At 42.5% G+C, this 23,959-nt stretch overlaps 2 protein-coding genes and 1 pseudogene across 2 annotated transcripts; all 3 read left to right on the top strand.

Annotated features, from left to right (window-relative positions):
* The first annotated feature begins 14,239 nt into the window (after positions 1 to 14,239).
* LOC121310768 (zona pellucida sperm-binding protein 4-like) lies at positions 14,240 to 15,917 on the top strand. Its single transcript, XM_041243703.1, has 5 exons — positions 14,240 to 14,371; positions 14,451 to 14,565; positions 14,656 to 14,825; positions 15,530 to 15,582; positions 15,656 to 15,917. Exons 1-5 carry the CDS (start codon positions 14,240 to 14,242, stop codon positions 15,810 to 15,812), a joined length of 627 nt encoding a protein of 208 aa, XP_041099637.1. The 3' UTR covers positions 15,813 to 15,917.
* Positions 15,857 to 17,012, top strand: LOC121310767 (zona pellucida sperm-binding protein 2-like; the record flags this gene model as incomplete). The annotated part of the gene is made up of 4 exons (XM_041243702.1): positions 15,857 to 16,053; positions 16,141 to 16,282; positions 16,519 to 16,612; positions 16,685 to 17,012. Coding segments are annotated over 4 exons (585 nt in total), but the record flags the coding sequence as incomplete, so codon positions are not given.
* A 3,385-nt stretch (positions 17,013 to 20,397) lies between these two features.
* LOC121310769 lies at positions 20,398 to 23,955 on the top strand (annotated as a pseudogene).
* Positions 23,956 to 23,959: the final 4 nt, after the last annotated feature.

The following is a 23,959-nucleotide window of genomic DNA, read 5'->3' as shown; positions in this document are numbered from 1 at the left end:
TACCCCTAACCCTAGTGTTATACCTTCCCATGTGTTGCTGCTGCTGTACAAGTAATGGACCTGTCATTGTTCTTGTCATTGTTCTCATTTTGACAGCTTCTTCCTCTTCTAAATGTAACATCTGCTTCACTGTCTTTCACAGGCAGGGGTGGACTGGAATATAAATTCAGCCCTGGCATTTTAGCACCACCAGCCCCCATCACCGCGCCCGCGGCCCCCACCCCCCACGGGCTGCACACACAGTAATGCTGCTGACAAATAACATAGAAGGAACACTACAGCACAGCGTTTCCCTGCTTGTTCTTTATTTGCCGGTGGAGGCGGGTTGTCGCGGATTTGTTGCACACTCTACAAATCGGTTTCTCAGAGATGTCGGGTTCAGTGGCCAAGAGTTGCATCGCACAGTGAAGAACTTATCTGAAGCAGCAGAGAGGAGCAGCAACTGGCTGTGGTTGAGACGGAAAGATTCTGGATGGGGATCTCAAGCACAATAGAAAGAAAGCAACGCTGATGTACGGGTAAGTAAGCTGGGCTGAGCTGAGTGGGGGATGGAGGGGGGTGATGCTGGGATGCCAGAATCACTGTTGAGCCCTTGAAGGGACCGAAAAGGATATCAAAGCAACAAACACCCCCGCAGTTTGCAGCTTGTAACTTATCAGTGCACGGCTAGTAAAAAGAGGAGGAAAGGATAGGATGTTCCAGCACACAAATAGGTTGGGCCAGATGTCCGGGGACATAGGAGAGTTAAATAAGAATGTGCAATAAGCATTTATCACAAACCACTTCTTACACAATCATAAACTGGTATTAAACTGGTTTCTGAAGTGAACATAACAAGAGCAAAGGAGGGGGAAGGATAAGCCCAATCTAACATAACAAACGCACAGGGAGGGGACAAGTGAGCCCCAACAACCCCACAGATAGGTCCAGGCGAAGGGTAAAGAGATAATGTGGGAGGTAGTTATTAAAGAATAGTTTGCTGCATGCTAACTTCTGATAGGGGTAAGGGATTCTATGTAAACACTATATAAACCATGAACATGCTTTACCCAGGCAGAATACACTAGTTACTGATGAAGTGACTGTTATTCTCCGGAGCGCTCTGTTGTTTGATGACCACTGCAATAAACCTTTGATGCAATGAGCAGTGTGATTGATTGGCTCTGATCATCTTTGAGCTTAATTAAGCGACCCTACACCCTCTTGAGGTGTCGAAGGCTAGTCAACGAAACACAGAGGACGGAAGCTGCCCACTTGAAGACTCCAGAGATGTACACTACTTAGCTCAATCCAGACGGTTTTCATGCTGATGCGCTGGGGAGACCGCACTGGGTTGATCCCCGGAGCCAGCATCGCAGCCGTTGTGTGCGCTGATGCACTGGGGAGGCAAAATGAGCTGATGCCTGGTGCCAGCATTACACTTCAGCAATCAACACCAGACAGAAGGATATCTACATCATCAGATGGAAAGCAACGCAAATGGATGGAGAAGGTATTGACAATGTCGACCCAAGGGACTTTTTCGACCTGAAAAAAGAAACAAGGACCAGGGGTCACAAATGGAGATTAGACAAAGGGGCATTCAGAACAGAAAATAGGAGGCACTTTTTTAACAGAGAATTGTGAGGGTCTGGAATCAACTCCCCAGTAATGTTGTTGAAGCTGACACCCTGGGATCCTTCAAGAAGCTGCTCGATGAGATTCTGGGATCAATAAGCTACTAACAACCAAACGAGCAAGATGGGCCGAATGGCCTCCTCTCGTTTGTAAACTTTCTTATGTTCTTATGTTCTTAGATGCAGATGGATCACATTAGTTTACTGTAAAGCTACGTCTTAGTTGGTGCTTTTCTTGGTGAGAGCCGAGTTCAAATCAGCATGAATTTTAACATCTACTCTCATTTAATGGAAATCGGTTAATGGAAAAAGGTTACCAATGTGCAAATACGCAGCATATTGAAATCATCCCACATGAATTTAAAATACTGACAGGTACGGCCCTTTCCCAGTGTAACACTCTGCTTTGTTTGAACACCACCGATGGGTTGGACATGTAGTAAACCACGATACTATTGTTCCCACTTTCTTTAGTACTATCAAATATGCTTATCGTGTTGGCCCTAGTGGCCTAATTGATAATGCACTGGCCTCCTAAACCAATGATTGTGGGCACAAGTCCCATCTGGGGTGAAATGTTCTAAAAACAAACCTAAGTTATCATTTTTTTTTTATAGGCATGTGATAGTTTGCAGATCTTGTTATCTGCGATGTCCGCTCACACTAGACTCAGCCTGCCCGAGTGCTGTGGCAGCAGCCATGAGGAAGCAGGTCTGTTTTTCAGTTAAAATAAATATCTACTTTGTTTTTCTGTATGGGTGTTTTGAAAAGATCAGTGAAGTAGCTCCGTATTTTCAAATAAAGATGTATTCATTATTGTGAACGTTGACAGAAAGGTTATTGTATTTACATTTTCCCACGTGTGATTGCCTTGTACAAATCTGATAGAGTTTTAACAAAGGCATTTGACTTCGGGTCATTATTCAGCCTATACTGCCATCTACAGCATTACTGCGGGTGTGGTTTGCTTCTTTTGACAATAATATGGAAGTTTTCACGCATACCCGTGATAGCGTGTAGCCGTGGTCGAGTGAAATCCGTTGGGGTTTCCCCGGGCAGGTCCTAATCATGCTGACTGTGTATCCTTTCTTTTCAATCGTATGTGTTCATTGCTAATACATGTTTAAAGTTCAGGAATTTGGAGATATTACTGGTTGTACTTCATATTGCATCAGTACATTTATTTTTAAAGAATGTTAATTTTGGCACCATTACAAATGTGGTGGTTTATTTAAAGAAGAGAAGTCATGGCCCGTACTGGGATCGAACCCACGACCCTGGCGTTATTAACACCACACTCTAACCGGCCACACGCATGAAAGTTTTCTCATGTTAAGCTGAACAATGACACATTCAAAGTAATGCAGAGGCATAATTTCACGCATTCAAATTACCAAGCATTCGGTGGATGTTTAATAAATAAATGAACAGAAAGAATTTGTCAGAAGTGGGATTTGAACCCAAACCTCCAGAGAGACTGTGACCTGAACGCAGCGCCTTAGACCGCTCGGCCATCCTGACTCACACAGAAGCGCGTTCTAAATACTGCAGTGCACTCCTGAACCTGCAATGCCTGACGCTGCAGTAAATCACCTGGGGGGTGCGGGTACTTATTCTTTATCGGTTTATATTAAGGAGGGCGACCTGCTTCGTCGCTTTCTATATGGGATCACAAGGACACTCCTCTTACAGAAAGAAAATATACAGTAAACAGAGTGATCTCTACACAGAAACAAATCAAAACAGTCTGTTAGCAAATTAACTTAATCAAAAAAACACAAAGACATTACATAAATGTTACAGATATATTTGAGACAGAACAATTGGAACACAATTGAGTATATTTCTAAACAATCCGCTGGTAACAGACATCATCTCAAAGCTCTATCATTTATTTTAAGCTTTTATGAAAGACAAGTATGCTTGCGCATTACATCACAGAAAACATGATAATCCTAGCTCTTCGTTTAATCTTTCAGTTTGTCCCGTATGGAGATAGAAGATCCCTTTGGATTCACATTGTGATAGTTTCTGATCGAGGTTACCACCTCTGCCAGCTTGAAATATTTTTTGTATGCCACAGAATTTAAGATCTGAAATTGAATGTTTGGCATGTACAAAATGTCTAGATAGTGGTGAATGAATATCTTTTCTCCCAATGTAACTTTTATACTCGCTCATTAATGCGCAATCGTAACTGTCTAGTAGTTTTACCGTCGTGTCAACTATCACATGGTAGAGCCCTCATCGCCGGCCACTCTCTCATAAATATCTTTTTATATATAATCTGCACATTCTTAGACAAGACGGGTAATTACACACAATACATAGCAGTGGTGTATACACACAGAAGCAGCTATGAGAAAGAAAGACATGAACCATTTCTTTACATTAAATATATTGGTTAATTGTGGGCTCTAGTTGTTAACATCACTGAGCCCCTTGTGCCTATGGATTGCAACCACAATGTGGAAACATATAGAGAATGTATGGGAATGGTCAATGAACATTGATTTCTAATACTGGACCCTGTCTTAATACTGTATCACATTCTGAATATGTATATAGCTGCATTATTGTGTCTCAGACGCCACACAAAGCCGAGCGCAGTGCGGTATACTGTAATGATGCTCCAGTCAGTCTGCCCGGGCTGCACCTGAACCATCTTGAAAACACGAAGCCTCTAATCAGCTCATTTGTAAAAGTTAGTAAAGAATTGCGCTCTATAATATAACGAAGCTAAATCTGAACTCCCAGCCTGTGCAGCGAGAGAGGGAGAGAGGGCGGGGCAGAGAAGAGGGGGAGACGCTGCTAGGCAACCGGCTCCTGAACATTCCACTCAGCTGAGCAGAGACCGTTAGGATTTAAAAATGCGAAAGTTCCGAGCGGCGCGAGGCGCTGTGGTGACTTCAAGAAGATAAAATGAAAGCCTCGATTAAAGTTTAATCAAATAAATACATTAATAACCAGATGAAACAAAAATACGTTTTGGTAGCTCATACCTATTTAAATTACAAAATGCGACCCGTTTTCGAAATTGATTTATATACTAACTGCCATATAAATCTAAATTATATTTTAAACTGTTTGAGGGGCAGACTAGCATAGATGATTTCTAAAATCCATTAATGTTCAGAAACTATAAAGCCACATTACTTAGCACTCGGGGGAAACCGAAATGATTAATTTGTAAATAATTAGATGTAACATTATTTAGATAAATACTCAGAATTATATTAAAATATACCCACATGTATTTTTGTTTGTAGTTATTTATTTACTTATTTATTTATTTATTTATTTATTTAAACTGTAACTGGCGCTTTCATTGTCCCCTCTTGCTGGTGCCACGGCTTGTCTCTGTATCTATTCTCTGATATTTGAGGGTTTGTTTATTACACACTGGCAGCTCAGCTCAATCTTATTGATGTTATTTTGTGAAACAATAAAACGTTCCTGACGCGCTCTAAAGTATAGGAGCCGTGCGGGTGATTTGATAGGTTGTCATGGCAGCGCCGCTCATCACGGGAGTGGTTATCCGGGACAAACGCTTCCTTCGCCGGGTAAATACAGTGACAACAAAGCAACGAGACATATAAACACAATGACTAAATAAACAGCATTGACACTCATGGGCTTCCATGCGGGGCAATTTACACGGGAAGTGGCGACGCGTGTGCGCGTTTGGGAGAATTACTCGTGTAAATCAGGTTTGTGGCCGAAAAAAACGGCCAAAGAGAGGAATAGAGTAAATCTCATTTACTCGTGTGAATGACGAAACACACGGGAAAATCCACACCCAGTTCCGCATGGAAACCCACATTTCACTAAATGTTAATGAGCGTGTTTATTCTTAACTATAAACAGTGCAAGGGAGCAGGTCAGCTGTTACTGTGGATTACAAGAGGACAGAAAGTAGTGACTGATGGGTGATTTTATGGTTAGCAGTGATGCAGTTCACCTTAATGATAATGCGGGTGGCTTTGTTTTTATTATTGTGTTTTGCTGTGTTTGGTCTGTCATGTTGTAGATCTCTTGTGGGTTTACAGTTCTGTATAAAATCCCTTACCATGAACTGCGTTATGCCCGTGTTATAGTATTAATGCAGGTATTTGAGAATACCCTTGCTGCTTAAATGTCTAACTAAATTAATTCCCGTCCTTTTTTCTTCCCAGCTATGTCCAAAGACAACACGTGTCTGTCCTCCACGTTATTGGATGCACAGGACACAGTCACAATCACTGCTTGTTCTACAGCTTGTTTCTACCAATCCCATTTCTTAATTGCACAAACTTCTTTCAAAGAGGAATGCATTTTAATGCCACTTCATTAAGAACTTACAACTAAAATCTAATATGTGAGTGTCAATAAGATATTTTTAATATCTGATCCATCCTAGCCTTCGCAGCCTCCTGACTAGAATCAGCACTGTGCAAATGGAGAGCAAAAATATAGGGAAGAAAAAAGACATTTACTAAACGCTGTGGCACAACCATATTAATCACAAGTTAATAGGCAAAAAAATGCCAAACTAAAGCACTCTGTGTAATAAGTATTTAGTGCATCCTGCACCATTAAAGGTCATTTAATGTGAGAGCAGTATTATAAAACACACCCATACACAAAGTTCACAATTCTACAAACAAACTATTATACAAGTACATTGTGTCCAAATATGCAAATACATGCACGCACACACACACACACACACACACACACACACACACACACACACACACACACACACACACACACACACACACACACACACACACGCATGCACACACACAGTGCACTTCATTTATAAGAACCACATACAGTGATGAAAACCACTGGGACCAAATCATTCCTATACCAACCAATGTAAAATAATCTGCTTGTAAGAATCAAGCAATCCGAATCATTCAGGGGTAAACTGACTGCATGTAATACGGTACTTGATCAAGTGCAATGACGTGTGCAGCCTGTTTTTGAGTTTGATCACATCTCTCGTGATGAGGCGCGTATGCAGTGTGGATAGTGCAGTGATGCAGGAAACACTGCATTGTTTGTAATCAGACGTGACTGCGCCACTGCATTGTGCAGTATGGGGGTTTTGTTTTGTGTTTGTGAGAATGTGTTTCAATAAAGTGAATACACAGTCATTGAATCCATACTGAGTACAGCAGTGTTACTGTGTGATATGCATGTAGAGGGAGGGGGGGTTGCATCTCGGCTTAATGAAAAACTGAGATTTGCAACAGCATCCGCTTTTAACAATCAACCACTTATAAGAATCAAATCATCCAGGACGGGTGTGATTCTTATAAATGGAGTGCACTGTAATCATATACACTGAGTGTACAAAACATTAGGAACACCTGCTCTTTCCATGAAATAGACTGACGAGGTGAATCCAGGTGAAAGCTATGATCCCTTATTGATGTAACCTGTTAAATCCACTTCAATCAGTGTAGATGAAGGGGAGACAGGTTAAAGAAGGATTTTTAAGCCTTGACACAATTGAGACATGGATTGTGTATGTGTGCCATTCAGAGGGTAAATGAGCAAGACAAAAGATTTAAGTGCCTTTGAACGGGGTATGGTAGTAGGTGCCAGGCGCGCCGGTTTGAGTGTGTCAAGAACTGCAATGCTGCTGGGTTTTTCACGCGCAACAGTTTCCTGTGTGTATCAAGGATGGTCCACCACCCAAAATGACACGAATTATGCAGAGCAACAGACGGGATACAGTTAGTCAACTGACAGTCCAGTACAACATTGGTGCCGAAAGACCCATGAAAGAATGTACAACTCGTCTTACCTTGACTCGAATCGGGTATGGCAGCAGATGACATTTCCACTTCTTTCAGCAAAACACAAAAAACTGTAGTTGCAGTGGGATCAGGAATGAAAACACTGGACACTGGAGGATTGGAAAAACATTGCCTGGTCTGATGAATCCTGGTTCCTGCTGTTTCACGCTGATGGGAGTACTAGGGTATGGAAAAAACCACATGAGTTCATGCATCCATCATGCCGCTTGTCAACATTGCAGGCTGGTGGTGAGGGTGTGATGGAGTGGGGTGTGTTTTCATGGCACACATTGGGCCCCTTCATAAAAGTGGAGTAACGTTTGAATACCACAGGATATCTGAACATCATTGCCAATCAGATGCATCCCTTCATGGCAGCAGTGTATCCATCTGCTAATGGATTTATTCAGAAGGATAATGCCTCATGCCACAAGGCTAGGATTGTCCAGGAATGGTTCCACGAACATGACAGTGAATTCAGCTTACTGCAGTGGCCTGCCCAGTCACCTCAATCCAATTGAGCATCTGTGGGATGAGCGCTATTCGGAGTAGAGATCCACTACCAGCCAATTTGACACAACTGTGAGAAGCACTGGAGTCAACATGGGCCTGCATCCGTGTGGAACGCTTTCGACACCTTGTAGAGTCCATGCCCCGAAGAACTGAGGCTGTTCTGAGTGCAAAAGAGCGTGCAACTCAATATATAGGAAATGTGTTTTTCCTAATGTTGAATTGTACCCTTCAGTATATATATTAGCTCAAAGAGCCAGCTGATGAAGACGGCAGAACCTAGCGCTCGCTATTCCTTATCCAATGCTACCATCGTGTGGCCATTTGGTAGAACTGTTGGTTCTAATAAAACTAACATTTAAACAAAAAATCTGAACATAGCTCAGTTGCCCTTTGAAATGACTCAGATTAACCGTAACCTCTGTGCAAATATAGACATTTCAGATACATTCTTAAAATACAGCAAAATGAATATTTACATGATAAGCAGGAGAGTGCTGTGTATAAATAATAAAGTGTTGTGTAATTGCTCTTATTTGAAATCATTCTCATGCATTTATCATGCTTACTACGTGTTCTTACTGGACTCATATAAGCAAATAGTTACTATCAGATTTAGCTGCTCTTAGTCGAATTCTCTTTTATATTTTACTGTGTGCTTTATTTTGCTCTTTCTTGAATTGATTTTATGGTCCTTTCTTAACTGCTCTTGTATTATGATATTGTGTAATGTTTACAACGTGATATTTTGTACTGTTATAACATGTAACAAGTGTAAGTCTGCTAAGAAATAAATAAAAATAATAATAATAATAATAATAATAATAATAATAATAATAATAATAATAATAATAATAATGCCATTTCACTACCTGTACTACCCATTGTAAACAGCAGAGGGCACCAGCAACCACTTGTCACTGAGCTGTGTTCAAATAAAACATTTTTATAGTTTTACTAAATGGCCACCTGATTGCAGCATTGGATAAGGAATCGCGAGAACTACGTTGTGCTTTTAGTCGAGTTTATTCTTATAATTTACTGATTGCTTTACCTTTTTGCTCTTACTTGAATTAATTTTATGGTACTTTCATATCTGCTCTTATCTGTATTATGTTTTTAAGGTGATGTTTTCTACTGTGATAACTTGTAACAATTGTAAGTCACCCTGGATAAGGGCGTCTGCTAAGAAATAAATAACACTGCTACTACTGCTACTACTAGTAATAACAGAGCTGTAATCAAGACATTTTTGTCAAGTCTCAAGTCACAACGGTCAAGTGTCAAGTCTGGTAATAGCCACCCTGTTTGAACTTATTATTATTATTATTATTATTATTATTATTATTATTATTATTATTATTATTATTATTATTATTATTATTATTATTATTATTATTATTATTATTACACACACTAAAGCGTTAGGAATAGCCACCATTCATTTATTCGTGCTTTTTACAGCGAATTGCATTCCGCATTCACAGAAAACTACATTATTATCGTGAACATCTGATAAAATAAAATAAAATAAACCCCACTGACTCACACTGCTTTCACTTTTTACCATTTACTTCCCGCCCTCATCTTGCGTCTCAATGCGTGGTGATGTTTGTTTTGTTGACTCAGTTGCCATGGGAACCATTAAAGTTCCGCGACAAACTTTCAAATGTGCATCTGTACAGGCCACGCCCCCTCAGCATGTGCTGTCTATTCACGACAACAGACTACTGAACCAATCAGAGCCACATGATCGCTGGATACACAAGAAACAATCTGACAATTTCACAAATAAACCCGTCTGTGTTCAAGTGGAATGTAACAAAAATGTTAACTGCAAAAGCGGAGCATCAAACATCCACGACAAAGTTCAACATTTGAATTGAAGTAACAGCTGTCAAATAGACAAAGCTCAACACTCGAAGATAATCTGCCAAATTGAAAATGCTCAGCACACTAAGTGAATTAATTATACATCAAATAATGAATGGAATTAAGCTCGATAATTGAAATAAACTGAAATAAACTGATTACAATTCAAATTTCCAACACGCCATCCGATTTGTGTTCAGTCTGTTCTAAATCGATACTGCGCGTTTTATTTCAAGTTAAGCGCTGTACTTTCCATTTGCCGCTTGCTCATTCTATTCCCCGGGGCTGCCCCTGTCATGGCAGGTTTGACACGCTAAAGAGATGCTTTGCACTGTTTCTCAAATCAAGTGGCCTCAAATAAATTGTCTACTTGAATGTCTGCTTAGCCTACCCATCAGTCTGGGAACATTGTAAAAATGGGCAATTGACTTGTGGATGTTAAGATCAGAGCTCGAGCTGTCATTATCGCTCCCTCAAACTGGCTCAGGCAGCACATGTGCCTCGATTCCTGCAGGATATAAATGTGTTTCTTCATTTGCGCTGCTTCTTTTTATTATTCATTGGTGTTTGTTTACTACATGCCTCCATAGCTGAGCCTTTAATCAGACAGTCCTTGTAGGTGACAGTCCAGTCTGTTCCGCACGTACTTCTGCCAAACTTCAATTCAAAGTGCAACGTACTTCTAAAAACTTCAATTCAAAGTTCAACCTTCTAAATTGCTTGTAATATCATTTCAAAAGTACTAATATTAATCTTATTCTTATTCTTATTATTAACGTACTGATTGAAAATTAGAGGACTAATATGAAACAGGTGCGCCCATCAATTGCAGCTAATGAACTCTCATTAGCACCTGACCCTCTTTATAAACCCATTGCGCACTAAGGAACCCCAAACTCCATTACTGGCTGGTTTGTTTTTCTTATTATTTCTTTGGAACGAGGAAAGCAGTTCACGGTCGGGTCTGCCTTGGATTTAATGATGCCGTGTTGTCTTAGATTTGGGTAACTGTTGCTCTTTTCTCTAGTTTTGAAAGGTTAATTTTGTTGTGTGTGTTTCTCACTGTAGTCTGTTTTTTCAATGCAGAATAACATTGCTGCTGGCAGTGTTAGCCGCTGAAGTTTGCGCGCAGAACCCCCCTATAGGTACGATAACGGTTGCTTCAGCAGAGCTGTGTATTTAGCTTCCTGTTTATTTGCCGGTTGTGTGTTTTCAAGTATCGCTGTCTTCTGCAGGCTCGGTGAGGACAGAATGTCAAGGGAGTGTTATGAGGATGCTGTTGGAGAAGTCTTTTGTTGGAAAGTATTTTCGCATCAATGTGATTGGTGAGTGGTCGTATTTCTTGAATGGAAAGCTTTTGGTGTGCAAAGCCTGTTGATTGGTAATGTAATACCCTGAATTAAGTACAGAGCACTCCTGCGCTGTATGGCATCAACCAGGCTTTGTTTTTGCAGAATGCAGGGTAGGAAAGGCTCTTGCATTCGCTTTAAAAGCATGTTGCTGATCACACTAAATACTAAACCTGAGCTGCTACAACCTTCGCCAGAATAGAAATCATTTCCCCTGAACTCGCTGTTCCGAATGGGTGTGTTTCTATTAATATAAAGCGTTCCTATACAATTGCAAGAAGTAGCTGGAACGGGGCAGTGGGGGTGTTAACTTTGTTATTATCTCTACCTTGCTTGATGACATGTACAGTTTATTAAAAGCCCATCTGAATTTCTTTCTGTAGACAATAAGGGGGTGCTTGTGTCCCTCTCTCCCAGACTGGCCACACAGTGTGGATACAGCTTAACTGTTGACTTCTTGGGACATGCCAAGTTCCTTGCTTCTGTGCTGAGCTGCTTTGCTCAGAACACAGTAAGTCTTCATTTTATTTCTTGTAAACTTGTTTCTAATGGTGCCATGCTGGCACTAACTTTAGCCTTTGTTTCCAGAATGATGAGACCTACAAGCTGACAGTACAAATCAGTGTCTTCTCAAACAGTGCTATGACTTCAGCTTCCTCCTATGTTCAGAGCATGACGTGCCCCTATTCTCCATGGGCAGAGAGGGAAATTCTGTGTGAAAGAAACTACATGGAGGTAAGGGCTGTCAGGATGTGATCATGCTCTTCAGAATAACTTGGGTTTTATTTCAGTTGTCACTACAGAAGTGCTTCATTCCTGACTGATCTCAATTCTCTTCAGGTTTCTGTGAGAAGAGGTGTGCCCCTTATTGAGCCAAACTTTGTTCAAGATCATCCTGATTGGTCCCTTGCATACCCGGAGGTAAAATCATGTGACTTTGAATTTTGATTCATTCACAGTCCCTTGGTCTTGCTTATTGTGGTCTACTCTACTGTTTCATCTAGTAGAAGCAAAAGCTAACTACACTCCTCTTTAACCTGTCTCCCTAGAGGACTGTCATATTGGAATTGCGTGCCATTAATGCATTGGCTTTGTGTGTGTGTTGTGTGTTCAAATTTCCTGAGGAATTGGTCCCTTGCATACTACTGAGTGTGTAAGCCTTGTAAAATTGAGGTATGGCTAATGTGTGGGGTTGTCCTACAGTCTGGTACAATTTCAGCTGTTCTACAGGTATTCAGTTCCACTACTGTCCAGTAAAATTAAATGGCTGTAAACACTTTATCAGATACAGGTCACATGCTTTCACGTGGGCTCTTTCGTGTGCAGTTGTTTGAGGATTTACGGTTGCATTAGAGATGCCCGCTGAACATATAACTGTTTCAGTGCTACCTTGTTAAACTTTAACTCTTCAGTTTTAGTTCATGTTTATTAAATACATCTGCTATCCCAAATCCTTTAGACTGGTGGGGGGGATGCTTTGTGTTCAAACTCCCTGTTCTAATTTTCTTCTGCTAGGAAATTGCTGCTGACAATAGCATCTGGCAAGTTGTGTTCCATCTCCCAGCAAATAGAAAGCAGACTATGACTGTTGCTCAGGCCATGACAAATGGCTATGCTATAAACACTACACCAACTCGAATTCTGGTTAGAGCTGCATACAACTCCACAGAAAGCCAGCGTCAGGTGGTAAGCGGTCTAGGCTTAATTGTTCTCTAATACAGTATATCCAAACTATGAAGGTAGACTACAGTCTTGCTTTTTATTATAGTAAAAGCCCCGCTCCCCTCTAACAGATCCAAACTGTACCAATGGCTGTACTGAGATCAACCACCTTTTTATAAGCAAAGATGGATGGTCATGATGGTGGACACTGCAGTTACATGTCCTACTGGTGAGTAAGCTTCTGGAGGGGAACGGTGCTCAAGAACTCTTCTAGGTGAAGTATGATTTAATACCAAGTCTATGGTGTCTTTGTCAGATGGAACAGCCTTCACAGAAGAGATGATTACATGGAATGTTCCCCGTGTTCTACCTCCTCTTGTTCCTACACCACAAATTACTACCCTTGATGTTCAAATGGGAGTTGATGGCCGCAAGCTTGACCCTGCAACAATTCAGAATAGAGGTTATAAACTGGATGTTGGTCCCCAGCTAATCACTGTAAAAATTCCTGTGGGAGCTGTTGGTGGATATTACAAGGTATGCAGAAGTTCATCTTCTAAATCCTTCTCATTTTATAGCTTTCCTCCTAAAATGCTCCTGTGCTTTCAGAGCCATGTATTGGACAACACCTATGTGATCTCTTACTCTATTGAACCAATGCTGGAGCATACCTGGCAAGATGGGCCTGAGAAGACCAAGTACACAATACTTCATCCAATAACCACTCCTTTCATGCCTCGGCCACCAGTTGTCAAACGGTATGTAGAACTTGTCCTCCTGCAGTAACTCAAAGGGATTTGTTGCAGTGCTCCACTTCATATCCTTCATTAACTGCATGCTTTATTTTCAGACACTGTTCCTAAAGAAAGTGTTCAATGTGACCCTGGGGACATTCCTGCCTGATGTGGGGCTTGTCCAAATTCTAGTTGGACCACAGACTTTAACTGTGCCAGAAGCCAACCTAAAAGGTTATAATGTCCAGGAGTATGTCTTTCCCAATGGATCCAAGACCTACTCTCTCCAGGTGCCATTTGAGGACCCCAATGTGAAGCAAAAGGTACCAACCCACCTGTTCAACCATCCAACTGCCCTTTGAAAACACTTGCCTCCTGTAGATGTGTTGCTTGCTGCCTGCCTTTGGGTTTAATCTACAAACCCTTGCTTTTCTTTCAGGTAACACCTCCAGACACAAGAACCTACATTCTGCCCCTGACCTACTTGCTGAATATAGTGCCAGAGAATACACCCTTTACTCATCCTGCTATAGTTGAAGCTGTTCTCCAAGACATCAGTAAGTGACTACTTGTGGTCTACAGCTACCCTTTCCTAAGCAATCCAGTCCATTGCAATGTCCACTGCTCTTCCTCTTGCAGTTCCACCTACAGTAACTGGCTACTGTGATGGTGCTGCATTCTATACCATGGTAACATATGGCAACATGGGTCGCAACTGGATTCCTTTTGTGGGCTCAAGAGAACTTGGAAGTCTGCTTGCCCTGTACAAGTATAATGTCAACTCTACCAATTTCTGGATGGCTGTGCCATACAATTCCATTGATGCCACATATGAAGTAAGTGATGCAACTTTAAAATGTGTGTCTAGCTGTTTTGGGTTCAACACATTACTGACCTGATGTATTGTCTCTGTAGGTGATCAGCTCTTCAGGCATCAGAAGCAGGCTTGACTTGACCTTGAAGGATATTGAGACCATGGTTGTGGTGGCTGACTTCTCTCTGTCCTGCAGTTTCCCTACAAAGATGATTGGTAACTCTCCTGCAGACCAGGCATTCTGTATAATAGCTGCTTTTGAGATTGGAGATTTGTCTTAACCTGGATCCAAATGGTATGTTTCAGATTGCTTCACCAATGGAACCATGGCAGCTCTTGCTGTGAAAGTGGAATCTGTCCCCAGCTTGTCTCCAAGTCAACTAACTCTAAGGGATCCTAGTTGCCGGCCTCTCCAGTCTGATGCTATCAATGCAGTTTTCTACTTCAATGTCAACTCCTGTGGAACAACTAGAAGGGTTAGTATTGACACATTTGAAATCATATTTGAGGTTCAACATGTTGACAAGGGGCGGGCCACAACACCCTGAATCAATCTTGGTGGGGGTATGGTGACCTGTATTTCCATTGCATGAATCGTGGGCACTTGCCACCTGAAGGATGCCACAGTTGTATTGAACTGCTTGTCCAGTTGACAAAGGTACTGTGACACATGATCTGACTCTTGGATATGGCATTGCATGTGAGGATATAGACTCTTTGGGTCTCCTGAAAGGAGCATACTAACTGGGGATGATCTCCTGGTTAGTACAGAGGATGGTACTAAACTAGTACGCAAGGTAATACCAATTGCAACTGACTAAGCAGCTCAAGAGTCCCCAGCTGTGTATTCAAATAGTCTATTTGCAAAAAACCCAAATAACTATTGCCCTGTAGAAGTTAATAAAACAATACTAAGTTAGTCTGTCAGTTTCTGGAGACAGACTTGTGGTATTGTACTACCTGGAACAAAGATGGGAAATGCCAAAACATTTGAACAATTATGAAACTTGACTCACAACTAAAACATATTTTCTTGGGGGTGGGAAATGTTGCAATTGGTACTAAGTTAGTATGCATCTAGGGATGACCAGAGTACTATTAGCTAGTCTGCTGCTTTGTATGCAGCTCTGTACTAAATCTGCATGTTTGTTGCAACTGAGCCTTTGTGATTCTCTTGCAGTTTGACACCAACCTCCTGACTTATGAGAATGAAATGCTGTTCACATCTTACCGGTAAGGATTACATCACAAATTGAGCATCTTTATGATCAGCCTGAAGCTCTACTAACCCATCTCCTCTTTCCAGGCTGAGAGTTGCCTGTCACTATCTGGTCAATGACACCAAGGTAGTACAGTTCTTGTACCAGAATAATCCTGCACCTGGAGTCCAGCCTGGCTTGGGGGACCTTACGGTCATCATGCGGCTTGCATTGGGTATGACTTGGAAAGTAAAAATAGTGTAGATGCTGTAGCAGTGTGTTTCCTTCTATAAATTCTCCCTTGCGTCTCTGCAGATTCAACCTACAATGACCTCTATGGAGCGGAAGATTACCCTGTTGTGCAGTACTTACGAAGACCCTTGTATTTTGAGGTAGAACTCCTGTACAGCAGGGATCCACAGGCTGAATTGTTTTTGGAGAACTGCTGGGCAACCTATTCTGCTGACAGGACTAGCTTTCCAAAGTGGGATGTTGTTGTGGACAGGTAAGATGCTGGAATATGAGATTGCTGCTACAAAACACAGGAACTGGAATTGTGGCTGATGTGCTCCTGACTACTTTCTCTTTGTAGCTGTGAGAACTCTGCAGATGAGTACTTGACCATCTTTCACCCAGTCTCCAGCAATGCAAGAGTGCTGTTCCCTTCCCATCTGAAGAGGTTTGAAGTGAAAATGTTTTCCTTCATAAGCGGCCAGGATGCACTGAAAGGACAGGTAAGAGGAGTGTTGGTTTGGGGATCTTGTACCACAATGCATGGCTTGGATTGCTTTGCAAGCAGCAAATATTCACTGTTCCCAACTGTTTAGTGATGTCATTCCAACTAACTGCACTTCTGCAAGAAACTTACTATGGGGCAATGTTTTTATGTAGTGTGTTTTTGTTTTTAATTCAGTATCAAATGTTCCCCATTTTGATGGTACTGCCTGTTGCTTGAGGTGTACTCTTTCAGATTTACTTCCACTGTGGTGTTGTGATATGTGATTCAAACCGGCCATCAGACAGCCTCTGTAGCAGACGGTGCATTCCAGGAAGACAGAGGCTTGGTAAGAGCTTGCTTTGGAGGGGGTTGATTTGCATGCATTTGTCCAGTTCTGTTCACTAGACTCTTCCTGCAGGTCGCAGTGCTGAAGGGATGGATGGTGGTGCAGTGAAGGCATTTGTGTCTTCTGGCCCAATTGAGCTGAAGAGAGATGGATCCCTTCGCTTTATGCCTAGAAGCGGTAATGTGAACACAATTGCAGTTCATGTAAAATTAACTTTGGTGTAAGCTATTTGTGTATTCACTAACTGCTTTCTTTTCTCTTGCAGCCCAACTCAATGTGTGGTCTCTTCTGGGAGCTGCAATGGGTGTGTGTTCAGTGGCTGTCCTTGTAGCTGGAGTTGTATTTCTGTGGAAAATGCCAAAGTGTGAATTGATGAATAAAAATCTTGCTTTATAAAGGTGGTTTTGGATTGTTTAGTTTATTTTATTTGGCTGCTTCAACCAATTATACATTGTGACAAAATGGTCTTGCTAATGGGATTCTCCCCTTGCTGCATGATATCTATTTCAAGATTTGGTCATTTCTGATCAGGCCATGCTCAATATGGTGTGTTATTGAAGGACCCTTCACTAATTCACTGTGTGAACCCAGGGGCAAAGACTTCCCTCCTCCATTGAGCTGTAACCCTATTATTGTTCAATATAAAGAACAAGGCAGTTACTACATTTAAGAAATAACCCAGGACAGGGTGTGCAGTCAGACAATTCTTACAGGCACAGTGGCTTCACCCCCCCCCCCCCCCCCCAGGAAGTGCTGGAAGAATTGTCTCACCACACAGCCGGGTTACTTAGCTTATAAAATGGCTTTTTTTTTTTTTTTTTTTTTGCAATAGTCATTACATGATCATTTATGGTACAATTTGTCAAGATGAAATGCCATTTGTGAATTAAAAGCAGCAGATTTCCCACATCTGAGGGAGGATTCATGGAGCAGCCAAACACTGCACTGGCACTCTGAGGAGGTGTGACACAGGCCTGGTTTTTGGGATGGAACTGCAGAAGAGGCTTGTGTTTTGATTGGTCCATGTCTGTCACATGAATATGAAAAGCTTGCAGGCATTTTTAACATTGTGATCAGAGAGAGCGAGAGATCTGCTTTCCACAACCTTTTCAATTAAAATATAACCTGGTATTTTGCTGTACTAATAACAAACTATGGGTTACTACTTTATATGAATTATCGTTATGTACGAATGCAAGAATTGTTTTTTTTTTGTGGTGGTGAACTTTTTTTTTCTTTCAAACAGCATATAGCTATAATCTGTGCAATGTATTTTAATATCAAATATATACACTACTGCAGTTCTGCTACAGGATACATTAGTTTATCTAATGTAATCAGTTTTAAATATAGGCTGCTCCTGTTTTCATTTACACCCCAAATTCTGGGCTGCTTTTATTTATTTATTTTTCTAATGAGATTTGCCAGAGGGAGAGGGTGGTCTCTGCGTACTTCATATCTTCACAACCCCTGGGGCCAGGAACTAGGGAGCGCTCTCCATGTGTACATGACTCTCAACTAAAGAAAATCCCCGGCCACGGATTCGTACGCCACCCCGACGCCAGAGGGTGGGCGTTGCCCCAAAGGTGTTTCATAATGGAATTTCCCATAGACATTTTGCAGGGTTCTCAGGTTTTGGGGGTCCCTGAGACTTGAAAATCGGTACAGGGGTCCACCTCTGGGCCCCAGTCGATCCATCCAAGTGATGTGTCCCCAGCAGGAAAAGACCCCAATTTCGACTTTTCTTTGCCAACCTGGAGCTCAAAAGTTATTGGAAATCCAACCTTGACATGCCATCATGAAAATTTGTTGAAAATGTAGCATTTCAAAACGGATGGCTCCCTGTGAAAGAGGGGCCCCAGACATGAAGCTAGGAAGTTCAACCCGGGTTCTAGGCCCTGGGGTCATTGAGGGTCGTTTTTGGACATATTTGATGGGGCATATCTCATGTTCTGTGGAGGTTAGGAGCTTGATTTTTTTGCAGCGGGCCCCCGCACAAGGAGTCACCGTTTTCCTGGTTCTAGGTGCCAGGACGGCTGTGCAAAATTATTTTTTTCGTCACGACTTGAGTTTTTGGGTGAACCACTATGCTGTTTTAGGAGGTGGTTTGGGGCGCTCCTCTGAGTCTAGATCACTTTCAATGGTGCTTCTATGTGCTCGGGTTCAAGAGATATGCTTGAAAATGTGTTTTTCAACCCTGCCATAGACATGAATGAGGCTCAACACCCTGAAAATATTTTTTGCAAAGAATTGCTACAAATTCCTGGCATGTTACATTCAGGCTGGTCCCCTGAGTCTCGAACCCTTCGAATGGTGGTTGAAGGTGCTCTGGGTCGAGAAATATCACTGAAAATGTGTTTTTTAACACTGCCATAGACATGAATGGGGCTGAACACCCTGAAATTTTTTTTGCAAAAAATTGCTACAAAACTGGGCATGTTACATTCAGGCTGGTCCCCTGAGTCTAGAACCATTTGAATGGTGGGTCTAGGTGCTTCTGTTTCAGAAATATACACTAAAAGTGATGGCTAGGTGTGTACATGCAGCGGTTGCATGGTGGTGTGTGCGTGGTGGTGTGTGCGTGCGTGCAGGGGTCGCGCGGTGGTGTGTGCGTGCGTGCAGGGGTGATGTGTGCTTAGAAACTGCGTGAGTGTCCGCTGAGTCCCAAAAACTGGGCTGAATTCGAAAATTATCTAAAAACCAAAGCGGCCCAGAATTTGGGCTGTAAAGAAACACGGCTGTCCGCTGAGTCCCAAAAAAAAATTCGAAAGGAGCGGCCCAGAATTTGGGACGTAAATGAAAGCAGGAGCAGCCTATATTTAAAACTGTGATTACATTAGAGATAAACTAATGTATCCTGTAGCAAAACTGCAATAGTGTATATACTGATATTAAAATACATTGCGCAAACGATTATAGATATATGCTATTTGAAAGAAAAAAGTACACCACTACAGAAAAAAAAAAAAAAAAAAAATTCTTACATTTGTGCATAACATGATAATTGATATAAAGTAATAACCCATAGTTTGTTACATTAGTACAGCAAAATACCAGGTTATATTTATTTATATTTTTATTTATGTGTTTATTTCGTCTTTTGTTTATTTATTTAATTATTTATTTCGAATTTTATTTCGTTTTTTTTATTTATTTATTAATTTTGGCACAATTTATCCTCCATGTGCTGGGTCATGAAGAGAGGATCTCTTCCGCAGGAGGGCACAGTGCTTGCACACTTCGGGAGCGCCCGCTTGAAGGGCCCTTCGGAGGGAGCAGTTTCTGTTCACTACAGATGGGAACACCCCTTAAGAGGGCCTCCATCCACCTCCGCCCTTCGCAGTGCGCTTCGTAGGGCGCATTTCCGTGGATTGGAGCCCTCTCCCTTCTCCTTCCCTGATCTGCTCTAATCGTCCTCTCCCTTCCGAGCTCCTGCCCAAAACTGCACCCACCAATCACAACAAGCAGGCGGTCGCTCCTGTAAGCTGTCAATCATCACAACTTTCACAGTTAAGGTGGTATACACACTTTCTTCTGCATTACACACACATTAAACACGATAATACAACTATTTACAAATAGTTTTGGAGGAGTAACACAACCCCTGTGTTCAATCCATTACAATACTTATGTGCTCTTACTGGACTTTACTCATGTGAGCGAATGTTTTTACTGTAAGTTTACTGCTCCCGGTCGAACTCGCTCTTAAATGTAATTATTTACTGGATTGTTTATTTTGTTCAGTTTGCATTTGATCTTACTGTCTACTGATTTTACTGTACTTTATAACTGCTCTTATCTGTAATGTGATATTCTGTAATGTGATCATTTGTAATGTGATACTTGTACTGTAATACTCTGTAACATTTTTAAGTCGCCCTGCTAAGAATAAATAAACATTCTAAGTCATGTAAACACAGAAAATGATCGTTTTCAGAAAAACAATGTTCTGATTCTGTTTTCCTAATAGTCCCTTCATTCGTTTTCTGAAGAGTTGATCTGATGTTACCGTACTGAATGTGTGTCGGTGTATAATTGTTTAATTACCCAGCCAGGTTTAACACGTTAATTGATTCCGGTGAGTATAAAGGTGCTGGCTACGGGTTTATCGGCACGCAGCTGCAGTGTTTGATTCTGTGCTGAAGAGTTTGCAATGGGGATGCGCAGTGTTCAGACAGCGCTTTCGCTCGCTTTGATTTTACTTGTGCAGCTCCACGGCGCTTTTGGATGGAACTGGCCGGATCAGCAGGTTTATAACGCCGCGCCGTACCTGCAGCCTCTTGGAGCGCAGTCGTTTCCTGCGCCGGCAGCGGTATTTCAGGCGAAGCCCACCCCTCGTTCCGTGGAGAGAGCTGACCTGTCGCTGTCGAATTCGGTCACTCTGGACTGCAGGAAAGACGCCATGGTCGTGACGGTGAACCGGGACTTGTTCGGGATCGGCTACCTGGTGAACAGCGCCGACTTGAGCGTGGGATCGGCGGGCTGCTCGGCCACCTCCTCCGACAGCGTCGCCAGCACGGTTTTGTTCAGCATCCAGCTCCAGGATTGCGGCAGTACTTTCCAGGTAACCCTGCGTGTCGATCGCATTTGTTAGTGCGGAAGCCAGTACAGTAAACAGCCCAGTAGTTGGCCCAGCTTACTGCTTGCACTTCAGAGTGAAGTTCTTGCGTACAGTAGAATTCCAGTGTTTTGATCAGTGATCTTTAGAGGTGTATGTGGAACCTGTTAAACTGCTTTGTGCATTAATTGGGTCTCTAGAGCAACTTACATTCTATAATTTGTGTCTTTGTTGCCTACTAAATTAGACCATCACATTTACCTCTTGAGATTTCTATAAGATTCTGCAAGGAGGTGCATGAAATGGGGATTCACAATGTACTGACTGGCTGGAGCTTGTAGTCCAAGTATCAGTTTCCTTGTGCTACAAGTTACTCAATGTATTAAACTGTTTGAACAAATGCTCAATTCCTTGTGTACCTTCAGGGGTTAAAGCACAAGACTGCTTCACTCTTTCATAATCCAGCATTGAAGGGTCACTTCCACTTCTCTCCCTAGGTATTCCCAGACTTCCTGAGCTACACAAACCATCTCTATTACAAGCCTGCCAGCATTGAACATCATCACCAGTTTCTTAATATTGGATGCTGAACATTCTGGTCTTGATCCTCCCCTGCCATAGATACCTGAGGGATGCTGTGTGATTTCAAACTGCGCAGACAATGGACCTGAGGGGCCGGATCTGTAAACTTCACGCATAAACTGCCAGTGTAAGGGGGTGAGTTTAGAAGAGAAATTAATACAAAATCCCCTATTGTAACTTGTATTGTGTAATTCCTATGATGCATATTAAATGTGTAATTGAGAGCATTTTGGAAGAGCCTCAATCATGTATTCAAACAGCGGAACAAAATTGCACCTGTAACCTGGAAGCATTAGTATTCACTTGAGGGGATCTGCCATTGAGAGAATCCAACTAGGCTTTGTGTGTCTGTATAGAGTTTGTTAGTTGCACATCGCTGCTTGTATTATGGTTTAATAAATTAAACCGCTTATCCTTCCATTAGAAGAGAGCTCTATTTATGCAACTACCTTTATTTTATCACTCCATGGGAACAGATCCAAATAGAATTTCCCCATGCGGTGCATAGGCTGCAGTATAATGAAGCAATTTACAACAGGGTTGGAACACAGCCCAGGAGTGGAAGGGTCAGCATTGGACACCCTGCTGGTGATTTGCCAGTCTGTCATGGAGCAGGGGTGGCCTAAGCTGGGTCTTCCAGTGCTGGGGTTTCTGTTCTAAACTGTAATTAAACCTCCATCCAGGCCCTGAAGTAGTTTAACCCTGGAGTGGAAGGGCCCTCCAGGACTCATTGCACACCCCTGGCATGGAGGGTTCCTGTAGCTGTTTGCTGCCAGTGCACAATTCCTCTGCCAGATAACTGGAGTGGTCCTGTAGTAAGGATTTTCTAGTGCGTACTTTCCTGTAGTAGGGGTTCTTGTATCGTGTGTTTAATGCTGGTCTCTGTATAATGTGTTTACTTGCTTCCTGTTTCAGATAACTGGAGTGGTCCCAGAGTCTCCAGTGTCATCTACCTGGGTGACGTCCTTCACATCGAGGCTTCTGTTGCCGTCGACAACCACGTACCCCTGCGGCTCTACATAGACAGCTGCATCGCCACCCTGAGCGGCAACAAGGACTCTGAGCCCAGATACACCGTCGTGGACAAGCTTGGGTGAGAACTGGAGTTACTTTACACACCGGCTTGCGTTGCACTCTGCTTTATTGACCCTGTTTTGAATGGTGTGTTGGAGGTGTAACCCTTTCTCCTCCTGTCTCTCCCAGCTGTCTGATGGATAGCAAAGCTCCAGACTCCTCCTCTTCCTTCACCAGACCTGCTCTGAACAAGCTGCGCTTTGACATCACTGCTTTCAGGTTCCAGGGGGATTCCAGGATTTTGGTAATGCTTGGCTAGAACTGGGTCCTTTTATCTTGTCAAAGTATACTATGATTAGAGTTTTGCTTTTTGGTGCACTGAGGTGCTGTATGGTTTGACTACATTCCCATTGACACTTTTCCCTCCCCCCCTCTCGTTTTCAGATCTATGTGACTTGCACACTGAGGGCAGTTAATGCTGACAAACCAGCTGATGCCTCCAACAAGGCCTGCTCCTACCAGAAGCAAACCAACAGGTAAGCTGTGCAAGAGTGATCAGATCCTCTGTGCTGAACAGACTAGCCTTTAAATCCAGCCCCTGCCCCCTTATTCCACCATGCTGTTTGTGATGGTCTCTAGGAGACTGGTCTACCTAAGCAAGCACCTGTGGGATGAACTTTACCGTTGCAATCCTGGCATCCTACCTCTGTGGTCCAGTTGCAGCTCTCCCTGAGTACAAGCTCTGCAACACACCTTCCAACATTTGGAGGTGGTGGCCCTGTTAATTGCAAGTCCTCTCTTCACACTGATTAGGGGTTGTGTGTGGCTATTTAATATCCGTTCAGATGCTAGGTTGCCCTGTTGCTTGCCCATGCCCTGTGTTCTAATCCTGTGTGGAATTTTATCCTATCATACTTTTCATATCCAGTTTGGTTATTTGATGTCCTCTTGCAGAAATATTGAATCCTCCCTGTGTGCCCTGGTTGAATGTACCAGTCCATGAGTGTTGGGACAGTGAAGGTTCTGTGGCTCTGCACAGTCCTCATATCCTAGCTGGCTCTCTGTGATCCTGCCCCCCTCATGCTGTGCCTCTTTCTCCAGGTGGGTCTCTGAGGATGGCTCCTCTGCAGTGTGTGGGTGCTGTGACGCTGGCTCCTGCTCTGGGACACCCCGGTTCCTCCCTCCTCCCAGGC

Source organism: Polyodon spathula, unplaced genomic scaffold (assembly GCF_017654505.1).
Source record: "Polyodon spathula isolate WHYD16114869_AA unplaced genomic scaffold, ASM1765450v1 scaffolds_2437, whole genome shotgun sequence".
Classification (NCBI taxonomy): Eukaryota; Metazoa; Chordata; class Actinopteri; order Acipenseriformes; family Polyodontidae; genus Polyodon; species Polyodon spathula.
Note: the sequence above shows the minus strand (reverse complement) of the source record. Positions and strands in the feature narration are given on the sequence as shown.